Here is a 22482-nt window from a genome sequence, read left to right on the forward strand (position 1 = left end):
GTGTGTTGGAACTGGGGCCAGTATTTCTGCCATTGCTAGGATTTGAGCTCACCATCCAGGTAACTATTTTGCATCATGGGTGAAGGCGAAGCTTACTGTCCATGAGGAAAGAAATTCAGGCTAGAGTTCCCAGGGCCTGAATGAAGGCCCTGCAATGGAAAAAATATCTCTATACATGTGTATTATATGATGTGTATACTTACATATGTATGTTAATTTCATATTATGATGAAGGTGGATCAGTGGTAGAGCGTTTGCCTTGCATGCCTGAGGCCCTGGGTTCAATCCCTTAGCACCTCATAAGCAAAAAGAAAAAATCCAGAAGTGGCGCTGTGGCTCAAGTGGTAGAGTGCTAGCCTTGAGCTGAAGAGCTGAGGGACAGCACCCAGGCCCAGAGTTAAAGCCACACAACCGGAACCCCCCCCAGAAAAAGAATGATTTTGTATTTTATTTTTCTTTGATTCATTTATTTATTGATTACAGTATTTGTACCCAATAATTTAGGACATTGACTCATTTTCATTAATATTTTATTAAGTGTTGAAACATAATACATAATTAAATGGAAGCATTTGTCACAGTCTTCACATGATTAAAGTCTCTCACAAGTATGAGCTTTGTCTTATTTATCTTTGGAACCTTCCTATCAGGTTTTCTTTAGATGTTATACTCAGAAGCCTTTTCTTGAGGATAGGCAAGTGAGGGATAAAATTGTGAGGGTGGGGCTAGAAATGTGGCTTAGTGGTAAATTGCTTGCTCAGCATGCATGAATACCAGGGTTTGAATCCTCAGTGACACATACTCAGAAAAAGCCAGAAGCTGTGGAGTAGCTCAAGTGGCTAGCCTTGAGAAAAAGAAGCTCAGAGAGAGTACCCAGGCCCTAAAATCAAGCCCCAGGACTGTCAAAAACAATAAGCCAGATGCCAGTGGCTCATAAATGGATCAGTAGCTTCTCCTGAGGCTGAGAGCTGAAGACCACAGTCCAAAGGAAAGCCTGTTAGATTCTTATCTCCAGTGAACCACCAAAAGAAGCCATCTAGCATTTTGGATTAAGTGGTAGAGTGTTCACCTTGAGCTGAAGGGCTCAGGGTCAGTGCCCAGACTAGAGTTCGAGACTCACAACTGGAAAAAAAGTGAGGGTTAATTAAAATACTTTTCCTATTTGCTAATTACGAGAACATTCTTTGGAAGATGAACACTGATGTACACCAGAATTGAAGTCAGAGCTCAAGGTTCAAGTGTAGCACATACATATGCCCATCCTCTCAGACTGTAGCATTGTAATATTGTGTCCTATAGGGTTCTCAAAAGTCCAAGGTTAAAAGGCTTATTATGCTCCACAAGCCCTTTGTGATAAGCAGTTGAATTGTATTGTCAATGTCATTATAGTTCTGAACCTAGCAGAGCACAAGTAGCTCATGCCCAACACCCTAGGTCATGAGGTTGAGGTCTCAGGATCACAGGGTGAAGCCAGACAAGGGAGGAAATCTATGACAAAATGACTTCCACTTCTGAAAGGTCAGATGTTCAAGAGCTTCCTGTGTTTCCCTTGGTGATGAGAATTTACTTGCACATTAAATGTTCTTAGAGTTCTCGAGCTATAGAAGAAGGAAAGAAACATTATTGACCTGTCCTGGATTCAAATGAAGTTCTCAGGATCCAAGCCCTAGCTCTGATAGCAGGAAGAACTCCAGTGTAACTCTGTAATTGAAGGACAGAAAACAGTTTCAAAAGCCAGGCTAGGTGCAGAGACCAGGCCTACAGGATTAGGAGGCAGAATGTACACACTCAACAGGGAAGTGAGCTGCAAAACCACTTCATTTATTCCAGGCACAAGCAGCAATGGGGAAAACCTGCAACATTTGATAAAGTTACACCAGGGTCAGGCTTTACTCAGCCTCTTCAAACAATGACTAAGTAACCTTCCTCCCTCATGTGAAGGGAGCCTCAGGCTACCGTTAGGTTACCAATAGAGAGCCAGTTTAGTGGGGGAGAGGGGAGGAATAGAATAAAAAAAACCCTGCTCGCTGGTCTTAGGGAGTGGGTTTTTGACTCTCCATCTATCAGATTTGAAGACCCTTCTGTCTCTGCCAGTCCATTCTCCTTCCTTCATTCTCCACATAATTAATGCAAATCCCCAGACTAACTAGAGGCAGGACTGTTTTATTTTGTCTCCAAGCACATGAGTTAGAACCTAGCTCTGCCCTCTTGACTCTGGGGCCCTTGGTTGCCTGAGAAGTGGGAAAGAGACAGTCTTCCTGCTCTGGGGTTATGTGAAGGCACACTGCAAAAGGCCTCCTGACTGGGAAGTGTTCCCTTCTTTTCTCCTGACGTCCAAACATTAATCTATCATCTTCCTTCCTTCCTTCCTTCCTTCCTTCCTTCCTTCCTTCCTTCCTTCCTTCCTTCCTTCCTTCCTTCCTTCCTTCTTTCTTTCTTTCTTTCTTTCTTTCTTTCTTTCTTTCTTTCTTTCTTTCTTTCTTTCTTTCTTTCTTTCTTTCTTTCTTTCTTTCTTTCTCTCTTCCTATCTATCTATCTACCTACCTACCTAGGTATCTCTTTGCCAGGTCTTGGGTTGAACTTAAGGCCTGGGCACTGTCTGTAGCACTCTACTACTTGAGCCACAACACCAATTCTGGCCTTTTCTGTGTATGTGCTTCTGAGGAATCGTACCCAGGGCTTCTTGCATGCTAGGCAAGCACTCTCTCACTAATCGACATTCCCAGACCCCTCATATTTTTCTTAATGGTAGTTTTTACGTAAGTATGCTACCATTTTATGTCCCCAAGTTTAATTTTCTGAAGACTGGTTACTTCTAAAAAATCCTATTTTCTGTTCCCCTGCCTGATTTGTGACTGTTCCTGCATTGTCCTCATAATAAAATGCTAATAAAGACTGCTGAGATCTTCAGTGTGCATCATATAAGGACACAGGCCTGGAACCCTGGAAGAGAAAGCAATGGTCCTGTTATGAAGAGGATGATGCAGTAGGCGCAAGGATTATATCTGAAAAATAAATAAATAAATAAAAGAAGCATCATTGCATACATTGTGTTTGAACTCAGGGAGGTAATATACACACATAAATAAGTAGGGCACTGATACATAAACGTGGCCTTCTCTTTTTGAAAAAATTTTTGAGGCTATCCCATGGCTTAAACTCAGGGTCTGATGCGTTCCTCAGCTGTTTTTCCCAAGGCTGCGGCTTTACCACTGCCACAGCTCCACTACCAGCCATCTGGTGGTGAATCGGACATAAGTGCCTCCCAGGCTTTCCTGCCTGGTCTAGCCTGCTTCTCCTGCTCAGCTTTCTCTCTCAAAGCTCGATCCCTACCTTCTGGGCCACTGCTCCACTTCTGGTTTTCTGGTGGTTTATTGGACATAAGAGTCTCACAGACTTCCTGCTAAGGCTGACTTTGAAGGGTGATCTCCCAAAAAGGTTTCAAGCGGCTTTCCTCAGGGACTCACCAAGGAGCCCCTCCACACAAACCTGTAGTCTAAATCTCAAGAGGCACTAGAGAAAAGGGATGCATGAAGATGCTTCTAGTGTATTCTAGATACTTAAGGTTGGAGACACACAACACTCCTAATTATTAGATCATTTTGTAGGCAAAAGAAGCAATGCAGACAGTATAAGGATCGCTCTAGCTTTTGGTCCGCCCATCTTGAGACAGTAAATTGTTGTAGCTCAATGCTAACTGGCAGAGCTGGCATGTCCTGTGGACATTTGCTCCCAAATCCTGTGACACTCATTTCTCACTTTTGGTTTCAAACCTATGAACAGATGGTAAGAGGAGGAGAGAAAATCTTTATTAGAGAAAGCAGCTATAAAGGACATTGGGTAGTTAACTTATAAATTCATAACACTGGTATGACCCTGTTAAGAAGTCAGGTTTCCAGATTAAAAAATGAAGAAGAAAAGAAAGAAGGTGCCAGTGACTTCTCATTGTAATCTCAGCTCCTTAGTAGGCTGAGATGTAGAGAATCTGAGTTTGAATCCAGCCAGGGTAGGAATGTCTATGACACTGTTATTTCTAAGAGATCACAGAAAAACCCAGAAGTGGGATTTTGATTCAAGGTTAATGCACTACCCTTGAGCAAAAGGATCTCAGGAACAATGCTTAGGCTCATAGTTCAACACCAGGACCTGCCCCCCTCAAAAAGAACCTGTACTTCCATATCTTTGTGTATGTATGTATTATTCCTATAGGTGAAGCTCCAGAGTAGGTATGATGAATGGCACCAATCTAGAAAATTTGTATCCAATAAAATGATTTCATAACAGAGACTGATTTCATGAAAGTGCATGTTCTGCGACTCCCCTCACTGTTTCCAGTATAGCCTGAGGGTTTCTCTGCATCCCAGGCCTGCTGGAAGAAGTCTCTTTCATTGTCTGGACAGGCAGACAAAAGGCCTAAGTTCTGTACCGCAGTGTAACAAACAACTCCATCTGTGTCAGATAGTGAGAATGAGTGTGGGTGGGCTCTGAAGTTCAGGAAAAAAGGTCTATTTTTAGCCCAATCTATTTCTTTCCCCAGTGCTCTGGTTTGACAGGAAGCCATTTGTGCCACCTCCCGTGGCAGGCCAAGTCCTGTGCACTTATCCTGCCATTGTGAGACTATATTCCCGTGTTCAGATACAGTGCTCAATATAATTCAGGAGTCCTTCTGGCAGACAACTAGGGCACTGAAACTCATGAAAATTTTCATTGAGGATGACGATGGGTCTATGATGCCTCTCCTAGGTTTCTGGAAGCTTGGGAAATCCAAGCACATACCTGATATCACAAAGCTTCCTGTCATCTAGGCTCGTAAAGCTCTTCAGGTTTTGAAACATTTGACCTCTCCTAGTTGGGCCCTGGCTGGCTAGGTTTTGGGGTTGAAAGCAGGGCTGGGGTGCTGACCATGAGCTCAGTGTAGAAGCCCGGTGCTTTACCATTTTGTCTAACAGCATCACTTCTAGTCTGTGAGTGTGTGTGTGTGTGTGTGTGTGTGTGTGTGTGAGCCCGCGTGTGCACATTCACATACACCATTCCTGGAATTTGAACTCAGGTCCTGAGCACTGTACCTATTTTCTCTTGTATAAGGATACCCCTGTCCCACTTGAGCCACAGAGACACTTCAGGCTTCTTTTTAGTGATATGGTCCTGAGAAATCAAACCCAGGGTTTCATATATGCAAAACACTCTACACTCTACACATTCCCAGCCCTCTACTTCAGGTTTGTTAGTTTGTTTCTATCTTTTCTTTATTGTTGTAGGAGTTGAAATCTGGACCTGGGTACTGTCCTTGAGCTCTTCTGCTCAAGTCTTGTGCTCTACCACTTGAGCCAAACAACACTTCAGCTTTTTGGGGGGTCCATCGGAGCTAAGTGTCTCAAGGTCTTTCCTGCCCAGGCTAGCTTTGAACCATGATCCTCAGATCTCATCTTCCTGGGTAGCTAGGATGACAGACATGAACAACAAGCACCCAGATTCCACTTCGGGTTTCTTAGTGGTGAATTGGAAATAATAGGCTCGTGGAGATAATTGAAGATAATAGGCTTTTTTGTCTGGGATAGTTTGGAACCCAGATCCTCAGATCTCAGCTTCCTGAGAAGGCAGGATGACAGACCTCAGCTATAGACCCCTAGGCTGTAGCCTCTGCTACAAGGGGATCCTTGTCTCCACGTGTTGGAGTGCTAGTTATAAGCCCAAGAGGTAAGGGCCAGCACCTAGACCCTGAGTTCAAGGTTCATGAATGAGAAAAAACAAAACAAAACAATTGTCTGCAGGAGACAACTTACTAGTCCTCAGTAATACATCTTTGTCCCTGCCATGGGGACATAAATGAGCCTCCATATTCTTGTCTGCATAATCATCTCAGTTGTGGAGATGTTACAAGGACCCAAAGAAAGAATGCACCCTGTGAAGGACACAGCACATTGCACTCTTTGCATGACTCAGCACACAGCATCCTTTGAAAGACTCAGCACACAGCACCCAATGCAGGATGCAGCAAACTGCACCCTGTGATGGACTCGGCACCTAGCTCTATTCCACAAGCTTTCATTAGAATTAGGGTGCTTTTCATCAGTATCACCATTTTTTGAGGAACATTCCACAAACCACACAAGTTCACATCTAATGGTTTAGTGTGGTGTTTTTATTTTTTTGGGGGCGGGGAGGGTTAGCCATGGGGCTTGAACTCTAAACATGAGGATACTATTCTAATAACATTTGCTCAAGGCTAGAGCTCTACCACTTCAAGCCATATTTCAAAGATTCTAGCAGACTTCCTGCCATGTTTTAAAGCACCTGAGCACCCAGGATGTGGGGATAAGCCAGGGTAACCAGGATGACGGGGATAGCCCATGGATCTGGGTTGCAGCAGTTTACAGCTGGCTAAGTCAGGTTAGGTGGCAGCTGTCAGCACCAGACTCCTAGATTGCCTTGTGATGAGGTCTTTGAAGTCCTGTCCTTCTTGACCTTCTATAGTTGCAGTTAGAACATTCTACTTTTTTGGCGGCAGTCCTGGAGCTTGAGTATGGGCTTTGACCCTGTTCCTAAGGGTTTGTGCTCAAGGCTAGCACACAATTGAATGAAACACAGCAGAACTTCTGGGTTTTCTATTTATGTGGTACTGAGGAATCAAACCCAGTGCTTCGTGCTTCCTAGGTGAGCATTCAACCATTGAGCCACAGGAGTGAATGAGATATAAATAGACAGAGATTGTTATATATAAAAATTATATACACAAAAAGAGAGATGTCTGCATATTATTAAATTATAGATAGTATTACTACCAATTATTAGGTATTAAATTATATCTCCATTTAATGATGTGTCCCAGTTAACAATTAATAAAGCATTAATTAAAATTACTCAATATCCTGTTATTGTTTATCACATATGTATGTACATACCTACATCTAATTATGTACTTTATAGAATGAGACAGATACCTATATATTATTAAATTATGCATCATGTATTACTACTAATTATTAGATATTTATGTTTCCATGAATTTTTTATTCTGTTAATGCTTAATAAATTATTAAACTTAATCCACGTCCTATAATTTTTGTGTCTAATTTCATCCTAGAATGATTCCCTACTAATTCAATCTGTTTTTCATTTATTGTAATGACAATTCTTCTACTTATGACATTTTTTACATTATTACATCCTATTACATAGCATATAGATTTGCATCTGAATTATACACCCTACCTGTCACCGAGCACTTTCAAAGAAAAAGAAAACATGTTTCACGCTCGGCTTCTCATTCCACAATTACATGTTTGGCAGTTCTGGGATCTAAACTCAGGGCCTAGAAGGATCAGTTCGTGAATGGGTGACTGTCAGCACAGCAGCCTCTAGCCAATTCAGCTGCCAGGCAGTTCTTAGGCCCTGAGATTGAGCCCCGTATGTTGACCACATATTGCACTTAGTGTAGTTACTCATTTTTTGCTTTATTCATTTATTTACCACTTATTTATTGACTTATTACACATGAAATATTTATTACATTTATTACATAGGATATAGTTTTGCCTATGTATGAAACTTCACACCTGACACTCAGGACTTTCACAGAAAAGGAAAACGTATCACCATGGGCTTCTTACTCTATGATTCAAATTTGTTAGTGCTGGCATCTGAACTCACAGTCTACAAGGCCCAATTCATTAATGGGTAAGTGTCAGCATGCCAGCCTGGAGCATATTGAGCTGACTAGCATTTCCATCACCTGAGATTTAGGAGTTGACAAAATAAAAACACATTGACATGCAGATTGTAGTACACAATTAAATATAGATCATTATAGAGTGCCGGAAATGTCTACACATTATTCAGCTATATAGGCTACATTGCTGCCAATTCTTGGGTATTTATTATGCCTTCATGTAATTAATATTATTGTTTTCAGCCTTAATGAATTATTAATTAAATCAACCATTGTCCTGAAACTATAGCATACATGTAATTAATAGTATTCTTTGAATGTGTCAAAAGTATACATTAAAATCAATTGGCCTCCTAAAATCACTCTAATTGTATAGTAGTATTCAGAAATAACTAATTCAACCTTGCCATTCATAATCTTCCATCGGTATTCCTATGACTATGAAGGAGACTCTTTGGATCTCTTAGGGGTCAGGACCAGGCTTCAAACACAGGGCCTATGTTGCTGTGTTGGCCTATGGCTTCCCTGGTAACCTGCCAGCTTTCAGCAATGCCAGGTTACCAACATTTTTCAACCATGTCATTCAGACCCAGGATGGTCACCTAGCAAAGAAAAAAATGTAAAATTGGCAGCCATCTGCAAATTGCTAGTGTTTTTTCTGTTTTGCATTAAATTTTTTTTCCTGTCAGCTCAATGGCTGGTCCCAATGGACCCAGGAACCCAGGTTTGGCTGTGGGTCCAGTGGCTGCACCCCTGCCTAGAGTGATCAAACCTGGGGCAGAACTGCCACTATCTAAGTTCAAGCTCAGGGCTTGACAAAATAAAAATAAATACAGGAGTTCCGGGAAGATGGCAGAGGAGAAGCTGGAGGCTAAACAAGCTCTCGCATAGAAAGCAGTATTAGTGCTCCAGTGAACAGTCCTAAGCCAGAGAATCACACCAAGTGTGCCATCCCAGTACAGAGAGTTAGGCCAAAGAGGGAAAATCCAGGCAAGGAAACAGATTTGCGCACTTGTCAGCAGCCACACGCGGCGGCCGTAGCCACCATACCTGCAACACAGAGAGTCCAGGACAACGACGCCAAATGCAGCAGGTGAGTGGATTCTACTCAACACCAGCAAGAACTGATAAGGAGCAGACATCTTCCTCCTGCAGATTGCAGACCAGAGATGACCCAAGAACCAAGACTCTGGCATGAGTAGAAGCCTGACATCCTCGCTCCTTCTCAGAGAGCAGAGGAATAAGACCACCCCTCTCCACCCCAATACCAGAGATCTCCATCTTTGATACTGACAAAGGCCTGACTGAGCAGCTAGCTCCAACTCAGGCTTTGAAAGAAAACAAGAGTCATTTAGCAGGTCACAGGAACCTATCCTGACATTCCAAGCTCAGCTACACTCAGCGAAAAGTCACCCAGCACAGCTGAGCAAGCTCCACCAGCCCCAGGAGTGGCTTTCTTCACTGGGTAAACAGAGTCAGAGGCTGCCCCTCCCTATAGTAACCTTGACAATCAATTGACATTCAGTAAACATAAACCCTGAGAACGGCTCCAAGCTGGGCTCTGTCAGTGTCTCAGAAGCTAGCCCCTCAGGGAAAAGCTACTGTTTTCTAAAAGTCCTCCACCCCACCAGAAACTAGCCTCATCATAGCATCTCCAAACTAGAAGAAATAACCATCTACCTCTTTTGTGAAACTCAAAGCAGATCTCTTTCTCGTTGAACTAGCCTGGGAGGAGGATCACAAAATTCTGGGTAAAGCAGAGCATTTTTCTGCCTGCTCAAACAAACTGACTTAAGAAACCAACCAAGCCACGGGAAAATCAAACACCACAAGCAGACCAGAGACTCAACAAGAGACAGTTACAGACACAAGGGAGATACAGGATCTACCCATCCACCCCAAAAATATCAAAGAATTCTTTTCTTGTACATTTTATAATTTTTTAAACTTTTTAAAATTTTTAATTTTTATCTTTAAAAATTTTTTTATTAACTCTTTTTTTCTTCCTCTTATACTTTTCATTTTAAGGGTATATGTGTTTGTGTGTGATTTTTTTTCTTTTTTTGCTTTTTATTCATTTTTTTGTTTAGCTCTACAGACTTTTGATCCTTTTCTTTCTTTCTTTTTCTTTCTTTCTTTCCTTCTTTCTTTCTTTCTTTGTTTCTCATTCTTTTCACTTTTTCTTCTCTTTCGTTCTTCTTTGTGTGACTTAATTGCTGTTCTGCTCACCCTCAGATATACCCATAGTCGATTATTAGACCTTATCCCCCATTTTGTACACACTTAATCCAGAAATTTATTACTCAGTTCAATACCTCTTAGACTTAAGTTCCTTAATAGCAGTATTACCTCTATATACCTATATAATATTTTAAGCATTTTTATTTTTAAGATTTTCACATCTCATTCTATCCCTCCCCTTCTCTTATCCTATCCCCATTCTTCTCTGAATATTACATTGTTAATTTGCATAATTTATACGTGTTTCACTTTTAATTTTTAATTTTTGTTTCTATTTTTTCTTGCCCCTTTTTTTCTCTTTTTTCTCTCTCTCTACTATCATTCTATCCAACGTATTGCCCACTTTGATATTAGGATTTAGTCAAATTAACTCTCCCTCTACATTTCCACATCCCTCTATTCCTATTTTTACCCACATATCTCCCTTAACCTAATAATGTCTGCTTTGCCAAATACTTCTTTGCAGTTCGCAGCACACTAATACATAGTTGTTTGATGTTGAATAGATATGTCTGTTGAACTAGATTGTAGACTTTTTACTGTGCAGCTGCAGACTGTGGTTGATGTTTGCCTTAAGATAGTGTTCTAGCGCAAAACTGGTGTTACATTCAACCCAAATGGGCAGAACAAACCTGAAAAACCCAAGAAAAATGGTAAGTCTGGGTATCTCAACTCCCACTCATGGTAATCAGGGGACAGAACAGGAAATGAATAATCCAGAGGAGAGTTTCCAAAAAGCTCTACAAACACTACTAGTAATCATGGTAAATGAAAAGATTGAAAACCTGCAAAGACTTTGTGTGAGCGTGATAGGGAGAGAGAGAGAGAAGACATACCAAAGGTCAATACAGGAATATCATGAGCCTGAGGAAGCTACTCAAAGATTGATGCAGGAATTGTATGAGCAGCTTGAGAACACTCAAAGAGAAATAAAACAATGGTGTGAGCAGGCTATCAGTCAAAGAGATAGACGTGAATTGTGGGAGCTGGCATAGAAGAGACAAAGAGAAAGTCATGAATGGTGTTAGGAGGCTGAGAACACTCAAAAAGAACTACAGGAATTGAGTGAACATAACGAAGCTAATCAAAGAGTGATACAGAAATTGAGAGAACGGGATGAGAATACACAAAGATCACTAAAGGCATCCATGGAATCCATAAATAGAGAGCTGAAAGAAGTCAGGAAGTCCACAAAGGGAATGCTAACTGGAACCCAACAGAAGGAATGGTAGTCCAAGGAAACCATAACCAATCAATTAAGAGACGAGAATAAACTCTGAACACTAAATTAAGGAAGTAAAGAAGTTAATACAAGATCTAAAACAAACCTCCAACAAAGAATTGGAAGCCATCAAAGCCAACCGACTAGAAGGAAAAGAAATAAATAACAAAGTTGAAAGTCTTGATAGTAGATTGAATCTCGGGGAGTGAAGACAGCGTAGATATTATAGAGAAAGAACATACAACCATTCAAGAAAAATCCAAGAAATATGCTAGATCTATTCAACACATGGAAGACACCATCAGAAGGCCTAATCTGAGGATAATGGGTGTAGAGGAGCACCTAGAAATAGAAGTTAATGGTCTAGGAAATTTGGTTAACAGGATCCTAGCATAGAACTTCCCCAAAATGCAAAAAGATAGACCTATTAAGATACAAGAAGCTTTTAAAAATACAAATAGACCTGGCCAAAACAGGACATCCCACTCTCACAGTATAATCCTTGCAGGATCAATTCAGACCAAGGAAAACGTCCTTAAAGCTGTCAAGGAGAAAAGATCAATCACCTATAAAGGGAAACCAATTAGAATCACCTCAGATTTCTCAGCAGAGACAATTAAAGCACGAAGATCTTGGAATGATGTATGCCATGCCCTAATGACAAACAAATATCAACCAAGAATAATATACCCAGCTAAACTCTCCTTCCTAACCCAAGGTCAAAGAAAGTCCTTCCATAGCAAAGAAAAATTGAAATAATTTATCTCCACTAAACCAGCCCTACAAAAGATTCTTAAAGATGTCCTACACATAGAAAACTAACAAGACCACAATAAAGGCTAAGAAACTAAATCCAAACTGAGAATCCAAGAAGCATAGGAAGAACTCTGTTGCCTTAGCCCCCAAGAAGGTGGATAAAATGGCAGGAACTCTCTAATACCTCTCAGTCCTATATCTCAACATTACTGAACTTAACTCTCCAATTAAGCGACATAGACTGTCTAGTTCGATTAAAAAGCAAGATCCTTCCATCTGCTGCCCTCAGGATTCATGTCTTGCCCATAAAAACAAAAACATTTTCAATATGAAAGTCTGGAACAAAATCTACCAAGCAAACAGCCCCCATTATCAAGTGGGAGTTGCAATACTAATATCAGATAAAATAGACTTCAAATTAAAACTAGTGAGAAGAGATAAAGAAGGTCACTACACACTAATTAAGGGAAATCTCCTTCTGGAGGATATTACAATTCTAAATATCTTTTCGCCAAACAACGGAGCACCCAAATTTATCCAAGAAACACTATTTTCCCTCAAATCCCACATAGATCCAAGGACATTAATTGTAGGGGACGTTAACACACCACTTTCCCCACTAGATAGATCAACTCGGCAAAAACTCAAAAGGGAAACTGCAGACCTAAACAACTGCATAAATCAATTAGCTTTAACACACACCTACCAAATATTTCAATCAGCAACATCAGAATACATGGTTTTCTCAGCAGCACATGGAACATTTTCCAAAATAGATGGCATTTTAGGCCACAAAGCAAACTTGTCCATATTCAGATACATTGAATTTATACCTTGCATTCTCTCGGAACACAAGGGAATAAAATTAGAACTCAACACTAAAAACCACCAAAGAGGGTCCTGTAACAACGCAAAGAGCCGGATAAACACACTGCTGAATCACGATTGGTTAATGGAAGAGATTAGAATGGAAATTCAAGTGTTCATATTATTCAACAAAAATGAGCACACAAAATACCAGCTCCTCTGTGAAACAGCAACGGCAGTACTCAGAGGCAAGTTTATAGCTGTCAGTTCTTACATCAACAAATTGGAGAGATCTGAAACCAACAATTGAATGAGACATCTGAGCCTCCTTGTAAAAGGGCAGTAAAATAAACCCCAATCCAGTAGATGGAAACAAATAATTAAAATCAAATCAGAATTAAATGAATTAGAATTAAAAAAAAAAACACAGAAAGTATCAACACAACAAAGAGTTGGTTCTTCGAAAAAATCAACGAAATTGACAGACGCTTAGCAAATCTTATCAGAAAAAGAAGAGAACACATTCATAATATGTATTATAATGTAGGTCAGTTGGTAGGAAAGGAAGTGGAAAACAATACTACATCCAATGAAGCTGACATTCCTATTACATCACTAAGGAAGTAGTGTTAAGACCTGCAGGACTCATAGGGTTGTTGCATGTGACATTACTATGTAAAACACTATTAACGCTCATCTCAGACATCTATAACATTCTGCTTCCATTTTCAAGGTCAAAAGCCAAATATCTATGACTTTTTATTAATTGGGTATGTTTCCTAGGAAGGAAGAAGGAGGATTTGGTAGGTGATGATGGAAAAATATGTATATTAGCTCGTGTACAAATTTTTTGCAGTTTTATTTATTTATTTTTCTTCTTTATATTATTTTTTTATTGTGAAAATACTTTACAGAAGGATTACAATTACATGGGCAAGATAATGAGTACATTTCTTATCAAGCATTGTAGCCTCCTCCTTTGATTCCCCTTCCCATCCCTTCCCATCCTCCCTCCGCACCCCAACCCAATCCTCCTCGCTACCTCCCCCACCAAAGTTGTAAAGTTCATTTTTTGACATATCAACTTGTACATTGTTGCAATTGGTCCACTTGTATGCCTATTTAAACGATTTTTTGCAGTTTTAAAAAGTGCTACTGATGAACTCACACTTACATCTAATTGACTTGCTGTCTGCACAAGATGCATATAAATGAAGATATTTATTCTGGTAAATAGTCACATATATTAACAAAATCTATTCTGGAAAAGAAAAGATACTAGGTAAGAAATTATAAAATATTGTCTATAAAATGGTTTATTTTCTTAGAGAACAAAAGGTAGTATTGAAATAATTAGTCCAGCTTTCTTTGAGATTTTATGCTGTCTCAGTATCAAAATGTTCTCTAATTCCTGTAACATCCAAGCATAAAAGACATGATTTGAAGATCTCAGTAGTTTTAGAAACAAAGGTACATAATACCTTCCTTCCTGCAGAGACATGTGAGCACAAATATGATTGATTGTATTATAGTTCTCTTTATCTCAAGTGTTGCATATCTTGGTATATTACTCTATGTCTTGCATCAGCTTCTGTAGGTGAGATTTACCTCTACCTGCAATGTCAAAATGGGTTATGTGACTTTCTTCAGTTTACAAAAGTGAACCAGAATTGGAGAAAGACTATTTCTAGGTGAAGATTTCTATCTCATTGTCTGTGTCTAAAAGCTGACTTGTTTTTCCTTAGCCATAATAATAGCATATTTCAGAGGGAGTCTTCCTTCAATTTATATACTGGAAGAAGATAGCATGTGAAATTGAAGCAAAACTCAAATTCAGCCTCATACATATAACACAGGCAGAATTAAGCTAATATTGGAATGTGATATTAAGATGTTAGTTTCTTACCATTCTTGTATACCATTATGATAGTTGACTATAGCACACCAGAATTTAACAAATCCTAACCAAGAACTTAACAAATAGATAAAATTTCCTGTTGGAAATTATTACAATATTTTATAAATAAGCATTCTCTATGTGATCACTTGTAGGGTTATCTTTTCTATAGATGGGTTTAATCACTCTAGAGCACTGTATCTAATATCTATTATCATTATCCAGATCTTGTGATTGTGATGAGGATGAATAAAATATCTAGATTTCTTCTTCTCTTTTCCTCTTCTCCTATTTCTAGTGTGAATTCTCATCCTTTCTCCAAATTCTATTAATAAAGGAAGAATGACACATTGTGTATTTCAACCAAAAGGCTTCAAATCAAGAATTTCATTCTTTCAGAAACAGATGAATTAAATCAGAGTGGCTCAAGGAAGAATAAAAACAGAATTTTTTTTTCCCTTTCTGGCTTCCACCTTAGAGTATGAACATGACTCTAAATATCTAATAAACCATTTCCCTCGACTAATTTTTTAAAATATAGTTTTTTAAATAAATGATAATTTAAAAATAAATAGTAATTTGTTGTTTGTTTTTGGGAGGCATGAAATAAGACTGCATTAACAATGTGTGAGTTGAGAGACTAAATTATATCAGAATCTAAACATAATGAAAAATAGACGATTTTAAGATAAATCGCTTGTAGATATATTTTTAATGTGATATACCCACAAAGTCATCTACTTTTCTTCTTTTCCTCTCCTTGCTGATTCAACTTCAATAAGCAGTTCATGTAATTCAAATGGCTGCCTTTCTTTCAAAAATAGATTAGACCCAAAAAAGTTAGAAAAAGAAAACCAGTATTGGGTGATGCATTCTTTAAAAATAGCAGTCAAATAAATATTAACCATAATTCCAAAATAATAACAACCAAATGCTCTTGAAAAGAGAAGATTGTATTCAGAATATATAAAAAGTGATAGTGCCAGAACTGCTTCAGGCATTTAGGATTTCTAGTACATGACAATGTTTTAATCAGGATTAATTGCTTTCAGGGACTAAATTTTTTCTAGTTATATTTCATTGAAGAAATATAATATGTAGAGTGGTTAAGGAAGGTGAAGAATTTTTAAAAATTAAATTTACAGGGAGTCAGGCCTCCCTTGCCCCAAAACCCTTCTCCTATCCCCCTCAGTCGCGTCTCATTGTCCCTCGGTTTCCAAACCAATGCCTGACGCTAACAGTGATTCACAATTACAAAAACCAAAAGCTATATACACGGTTCTTTCTAACCTCAGATCCCAAAGGCCCAATGATGCTGTCCTTCCCCCGGAGGACTAGGCCACTTTAGAAGAGGAGGCTGCTAGATACCACGCCTCAGACTGGCCCCCTCTAAACCCCTTGGGCATGCAACCTTCTCCCTATAAAACAGACCCTCCCTTCTGTGCCCCTGCCTTGGCCTCTTCAACAGATCTTGAGGAGGTCACCAGACAAGCAACAGTTAAGCTTTCCCGGGAAGCCCAGTCCTTAAGGGCCCTACTTCAGGCCAAGAAAGAAAAGGCCCAACTATTACAACTATATAAACTGGACCTAGAAATTAGGAACACAAATTTACAAAGATTAATGACAAAAAAGAAAAAGATCCTTCATGCTTTTCCAGTCACTCTGTCTCAAATTAGAGCCATTTCGGAAAATCTAAAAGGAGAATCTGATGATCAAGAGACTGAGGCAGATGACAGAGAGGAAGAGCGGGAGGGAGGGCCCAAGTGTGATGACTCAAATGGGGAAGAGAAAGGAGGAGAGCATCTGGTTATTAAAGCTCAAAAATACCATCACCTTAAATTTAGACATATTAAAGAATTAAAAAATGCTGTTTCCTTGTACAGCCCTATCGCTCCTTTTACCATTTCTCTTTTGGAATCATTGAGCGAGGACTGGCTTACAGTAAATGACTGGGCCATGCTAACCAAGGCTACTTTAACACGAGGAGATTTTCTTTTATGGAAGGCTGATTATGGTGAAAGGTGCCAGGATATAGCTCGCTGTAACACATCTGCTGGTTGTCACTCTAAGTCCTGGACCATAGAAAAATTGATGGGCAATAAGCCATTTGATACTAATGAAAAACAGGCTAAATTTCCCCCAGGATTGCTTGTTCAGATTCAACACGCTGCCCTTAGGGCCTGGAAAAACCTCCCTTCTCAAGGGTCCGCTGTTACCTCCTTGGCCAAAGTTCTACAGGGACCCCATGAATCTTACAGTGAGTTTATTGGACACCTTACAGAGGCTGCTGAGTGCCTTATGGGAAAGGAAGAAACTGATAATGAGCTTATTAAACATCTTGCTTTTGAAAATGCCAATTCTGCTTGCCAAACGGCTTTACGTCCCCACCGCTGTGGCAAAACCATTACTGACTTTATCAGACTTTGCTCTAATGTTGATCCCGCCTCGCGCAACATCGGCCTGGCCATAGGCGCTGCCCTTAAGGATTTTACTCAGAGCCAAAAACCTAAAACCTGCTTTAATTGTAAACAGCCTGGCCATTTTTCAAAGGACTGTACGACCCCCAAGGCTGAAAAACCACCCACTCTGTCTTTATGCCCAACGTGCAAACGGGTCATACATTGGGCCTCTGAATGTTGCTCCAAAACCAATATCCAGGGCAATCCCCTACCACCCAAACAGGGAAACTTTGTCCGGGGTCTGCCCCAGGGCCGCAAAATCAAAACAGGACAGAACCCTGGAGCTGTCAGGTTCGTCCCCCAAGTGACCCCTCACGCACCATCAGCGCCCTCATATGGGCAACCACAGGAAGTGCAGGATTGGACCTCTGTGCCTCCTCCCACACAATATTGACCCCCGAGTTAGGAAATCAGATTCTTTCCACAGGAGTGTTTGGCCCACCGCCCCCAAACACCTTTGGTCTCATTCTGGGGTGTGGTAGTGCTGTTTTTCAGGGCCTTAGTATTTCCCCTGGGGTTATTGACAAGGACTATGAGGGAGAGATTAAGTTACTGGCTACTGCTTCTCAGGGGCCAGTCAAAAGTTTTTCCTGGACAAAGAATTGCTCAATTAATATTGCTTCCCCTTGATAAGACAAACCCTAGCCTTACACAAAAGAGAGGATCCAGAGGCTTTAGGTCTTCAGATGCTTACTGGGTCCAGGAGATTACTCAGGACCGGCCTCTCTTCAAGCTAAAATTGGATGGGGAAAAATTTGAAGGCCTTATGGATATGGGTGCTGATGCTACAATTATTTCTAAAAGAGACTGGTCCCCATCCTGGCCCCTTACCCCTTCCATGACTCACCTTAAAGGTAATGGACAAACCTCTAACCCATTACAGAGCTCCAAAATTTTAACCTGGGAAGGTGGAGCAAAAAATAAGGGCACAGTCCAGCTGTACGTGGTTGAGACCCTCCTGGTTAACTTGTGGGGACGTGATATTTTATCCCAAATGAAGCTTATAATGTATAGTCCAAATGAATTGGTTACTCAACAGATGCTTAACCAGGGCTTTTACCCTGGACAAGGCTTAGGAAAACATTCTCAAGGCCCTAAAGAACCCATTCAGGTGGAGGTAAAAATCATTCCTTTCCGTATGGGCTATAAAAATTTATCCTAGGGCCGTTGACATGCCTGTACTCCATGCAGACAAAATATCCTGGAAAAGGACTGAGCCTGTATGGGTTGATCAATGGCCTTTGTCCTCTGAAAAACTGGCTACAGCTACTACAGTTACAGGTACTACAGCTACAGTACAGGAACAGCTTGCTGCAGGCCACATTGAACCCACCACATCTCCGTGGAACACTCCCATTTTTGTAATTAAAAAGAAATCAGGAAAATGGAGATTACTTCAGGATCTTAGAGAAGTAAATAAGGCCATGGTGTCCATAGGAGCCCTTCAACCCTGACTTCCCACACCCGTGGCTATTCCCACGGGGAATTTGATTTAAAGGATTTGATTTAAAGGATTGCTGTTTTACTATTCCTTTACATCCTGAGGACCGTGAATATTTTGTATTTAGTTTACCAGTAACTAATTTTAAAGGCCCTATGCCATGATTTCAGTGGAAGGTTTTTACCCCAGGGCATGGCAAATAGTCCCACATTATGCCAAAAGTTTGTAGCCCAGGTGGTGGATCCATTTAGGCAACAGGGGCCTTCCATATATTTAATTCACTATATGGATGATTTACTTTTAGCGGGCCCTGACCCCGATCAGCTTCTTTACTGCTCCCAAAGACTTTCTAAAGCCCTTACTGACGCTGGCCTTCAAATTGCTCCAGATAAGATCCAGCTGGCTCCTCCCTATACATTTCTGGGCTTTGAGCTTTTTTATAAAAGGATTTTTTCACAAAAAATTCAACTTAGAACAGCCCATTTACAAACTTTAAATGATTTTCGGAGGCTTCTCGGAGACATTAACTGGCTCCAGCCATACCTTAAACTAACTACTGGTGAACTTAAACCTCTATTTGATATCCTTAAAGGGGACCCAAATCCGACCTCCAGCCGATCATTAAACCCCCAAGCCCTAGAAGCGTTGAGATTGGTAGAAACAGCCATTACAAATCAACAAATTACTTTTATTTCCTATAATAAACCCCTTCAGTACATTATATGTGCCACCAGCTTTACACCCACTGGAGTTTTTTGGCAAGAGGGACCTTTGTTTTGGGTACATTTGCCTGCCTCTCCTCCTAAGGTCCTTACACCATACACCTTCTGGGTAACAGAATTAATCAAAATGGGAAGAGAACATAGTAAAAAAAAATGTTTGGCAAAGATCCTGATAAAATAATACTGCCTTATTCTCCCACTCAAATTCAGTGGTTGATACAAAATGATGATGATTGGGCTGTGTCTTCCATTTCCCTTCAAGGAACCCTTGATAATCATTACCCTGCTAACAAACTTCTCCAGTTTTTAAGATATCAGTCCTTTGTTTTCCCCACACAAACTTCCCCTCAACCCTTATCTCATGCTTTCCTGGCTTTTACTGATGGTTCCTCCCATGGTATAGCAGCTTTTACCATTGATTCTCAGACTATTTCCCTTCAGTCCCCTTACGTTTGGCACAATCGGTTGAGCTTTTTGCAGTTTTACAAGTGTTTATTCAACTATCTACTGCTCCTTTTAACCTGTATACTGATAGTTACTATATTGCTCATTCCATCCCCTTACTAGAAACAGTTCCTTGTATTAAACCAACCACTAATGCCACCCCACTGTTTTCTTTGATTCAACAGTTTATTTTAGCCAGACTTTGCCCCTTTTTTATTGGACACATTTGTGCTCATTCAGGCCTCCCTGGACTTTTAACAAAAGGCAATAATGTAATGGATCAAGCAACTCAGCTTGTTTTTCTGGTGGAACATGATCCTGTATCTCAGGCAAAAGAGGCTCACTCTTTACAGCACCTTAATGCTCAAACACTGCACCTTCTTTATAATATTTCCAGAGAACAGGCGAGGCAAATTGTAAAATAATATCATAATTGTGTCACCTTTTTGCATATTCCCCATTTAGGTGTTAACCCTAGGGGTTTGGTGCCCAATGAAATTTGGCAAATGGATGTTACACATATTCCTCCTTTTGGCAGTCTTAAATATCTTCATGTTACCATTGATCTAGTGGCTTTATTTTTGCCAGCCTTCACACCGGGAAAGCCCTTAAAAATGTTATTGCTCATGTACTTGCCTGCTTAACTGTTATGGTAAAACCCAACGTTATTAAGACCAATAATGGCCCTGGATATACTGGAAATAACTTTCAACAATTTTGCCACCAGTTACAAATTAAACATATTACTGGGATCCCTTATAACCCTCAAGGTCAGGACATTGTTGAACCGGCTCACCAAACTTTAAAAAATACACTTCAAAAATTAAAAACGGGGAACCTTTACCCTATAAAAAGAGCTCCAGAAAACATCCTTCATCATGCCTTGTTTGTTATTAATTTCCTAAGCTTGGACATTAACAGAAAATCTGCAGCTGATCGGCTCTGGCATCCACAAACAAGTCAAAATTATGTTACTGTTTGTTTTTTGGAAAGATCCCCTAACCCATCAATGGAAAGGTCCTGACCCCGTACTAATTTGGGGCCGCGGGTCTGCCTATATATTTGACAATAAAGAGGGCACAGCTAGATGGCTTCCAGAAAGCCTTGTTAAACCAGTTGATAACAAGGCTAACTAACCCTCCATCTTCCAGGGGAAAAGAGAACCCTGAGAATCCACCCTTGGTTGTTTCACATATTGTTGCCACTGAAAAATTTGATGATCCTCCACCTGCTGATGCTGGCTCCAGATGCCATTATTGAAGCTGACTCCGGTCATTGGGAATTTCAAGTTTTTGCAATAGAGTTTGACCTCCCACAACTGTTGAATAAGACCTGCTTTAAAAATAGCCAAGTAGAATTATACTTGGATGCCTGAAAACCCACTGTTCAATATATTTGGGGAACTTGTGGCAGCTGAGAACAGAGTTACGTCACAAATCATAAATATATTTGCTGGAAGCATCTGGCCAGTCAAGCAGGCAATTGTATTGCCCTTATTGGTCCTTCCCACATGAGCATTCCGGGTCCCTCAGCTCTAATTTGGAGTTGTTGCATCCTACGGGCAAAAAATGTTTTACAGGTGGCTGTAACCCGGTCAAGTATACAATTACTGACCCATTGAATCCCAAGTGGATATCAGGATTAACAGCAGGAATATGGGTGGATGGCCGAGGGTGAGACCCTTATGGGTTCGTACAAATTAAAAGGTTTGGATACCCAAACCTACTGCCTCCCCCGCTGAAGTTCTTATTCAACAGGTTGTTAATTCCTCCCAAGTTTTTTCCTCTATTGTTGCCCGATTGGATCCGGTGCATTCTTGGACCTTCTCCTTAATACTAGACATCCTTAAGAGGTCCTTTTTGCTGCTAAATACCACACGCCCGGAATTTTCACAAGGCTCCTGGCTGTGTATGGGTCCCACCCATGAGATACCTTTAGATGTGGCTGAGTATTTGGCCCCCCCAATGCTAAATTGTTAGAAGTTATCACCTCTTGCCATGCCTCCCCATATATGTATTCTCCCCAGGTTCTGCTGGAGGTTCTACCAGAAAATTCCACATGCATTAACTATATTACCTTTAATCAAACCAAATATTTTTTAGATTGCTGAAGATTTTTTAACACTTCTGGCCTACAGAAGGAAAAGACATATTGTCCCCCCCCAAAAAAAACCTCCTTTTTATGCCACGATGGCTTATATCTCTTTTTTAGAGGAAATTGGACTAAAGCCTGTATTATTGTTTTTTTGTTCCCCCCATATTGATATTCTTCCCAGGTCAGAACCCGTTCCCATTTATTTGACTGAGTTTGCACGCAGGAAAATAATGCCCTCATTTATTCCCTTTATCATAAGCTTGGGAGTCAACGCTGGCATGGCTGCAGTTGCTGCTGGCATTGCCACTTCCATTTCACTTCATAACTCCTTACAAAACCAATTGGTTAATGACATTCAAGCAGTAACTCGAATTGTCTTGACCATTCAAGAACAGCTAAACTCCTTGCACAAGTGGTGCTTCAAAATAGGCGAGGCCTCGACCTTCTTACTGCCAGGCAGGATGGTCTCTGTGTTTTCTTACAAGAGGAATGTTGCTTTTATGTTATCCAGAGTGGCAGGGTTCGCGATCAAGTTAGACAACTTCAAGAAAACTTAGAAAAAAGAAGATGGCAAGGTGACTCATCCACCCGATGGTGGGGGACTGACAGCATACTCCCCTATGTTCTTCCTCTGCTTGGACCCCTTAGTGCAATACTGCTAATTGTTATTGTGGGATCATGTATTTTTTACAGGATAATTCATTTCGTAAGACAGTAAATTGACTCCCTG

General features: G+C 40.4%; 1 protein-coding gene across 1 annotated transcript; it reads left to right on the forward strand.

Annotated features, from left to right (window-relative positions):
* Positions 1-17583: 17583 nt before the first annotated feature.
* Positions 17584-18213, forward strand: LOC122127873 (endogenous retrovirus group K member 6 Pro protein-like). The gene has a single exon (XM_042702168.1). It carries the CDS (start codon positions 17584-17586, stop codon positions 18211-18213), a length of 630 nt encoding a protein of 209 aa, XP_042558102.1.
* Positions 18214-22482: the final 4269 nt, after the last annotated feature.

Source organism: Dipodomys spectabilis, unplaced genomic scaffold (assembly GCF_019054845.1).
Source record: "Dipodomys spectabilis isolate Male_0828 unplaced genomic scaffold, ASM1905484v1 ptg000316l, whole genome shotgun sequence".
Lineage (NCBI taxonomy): Eukaryota > Metazoa > Chordata > Mammalia > Rodentia > Heteromyidae > Dipodomys > Dipodomys spectabilis.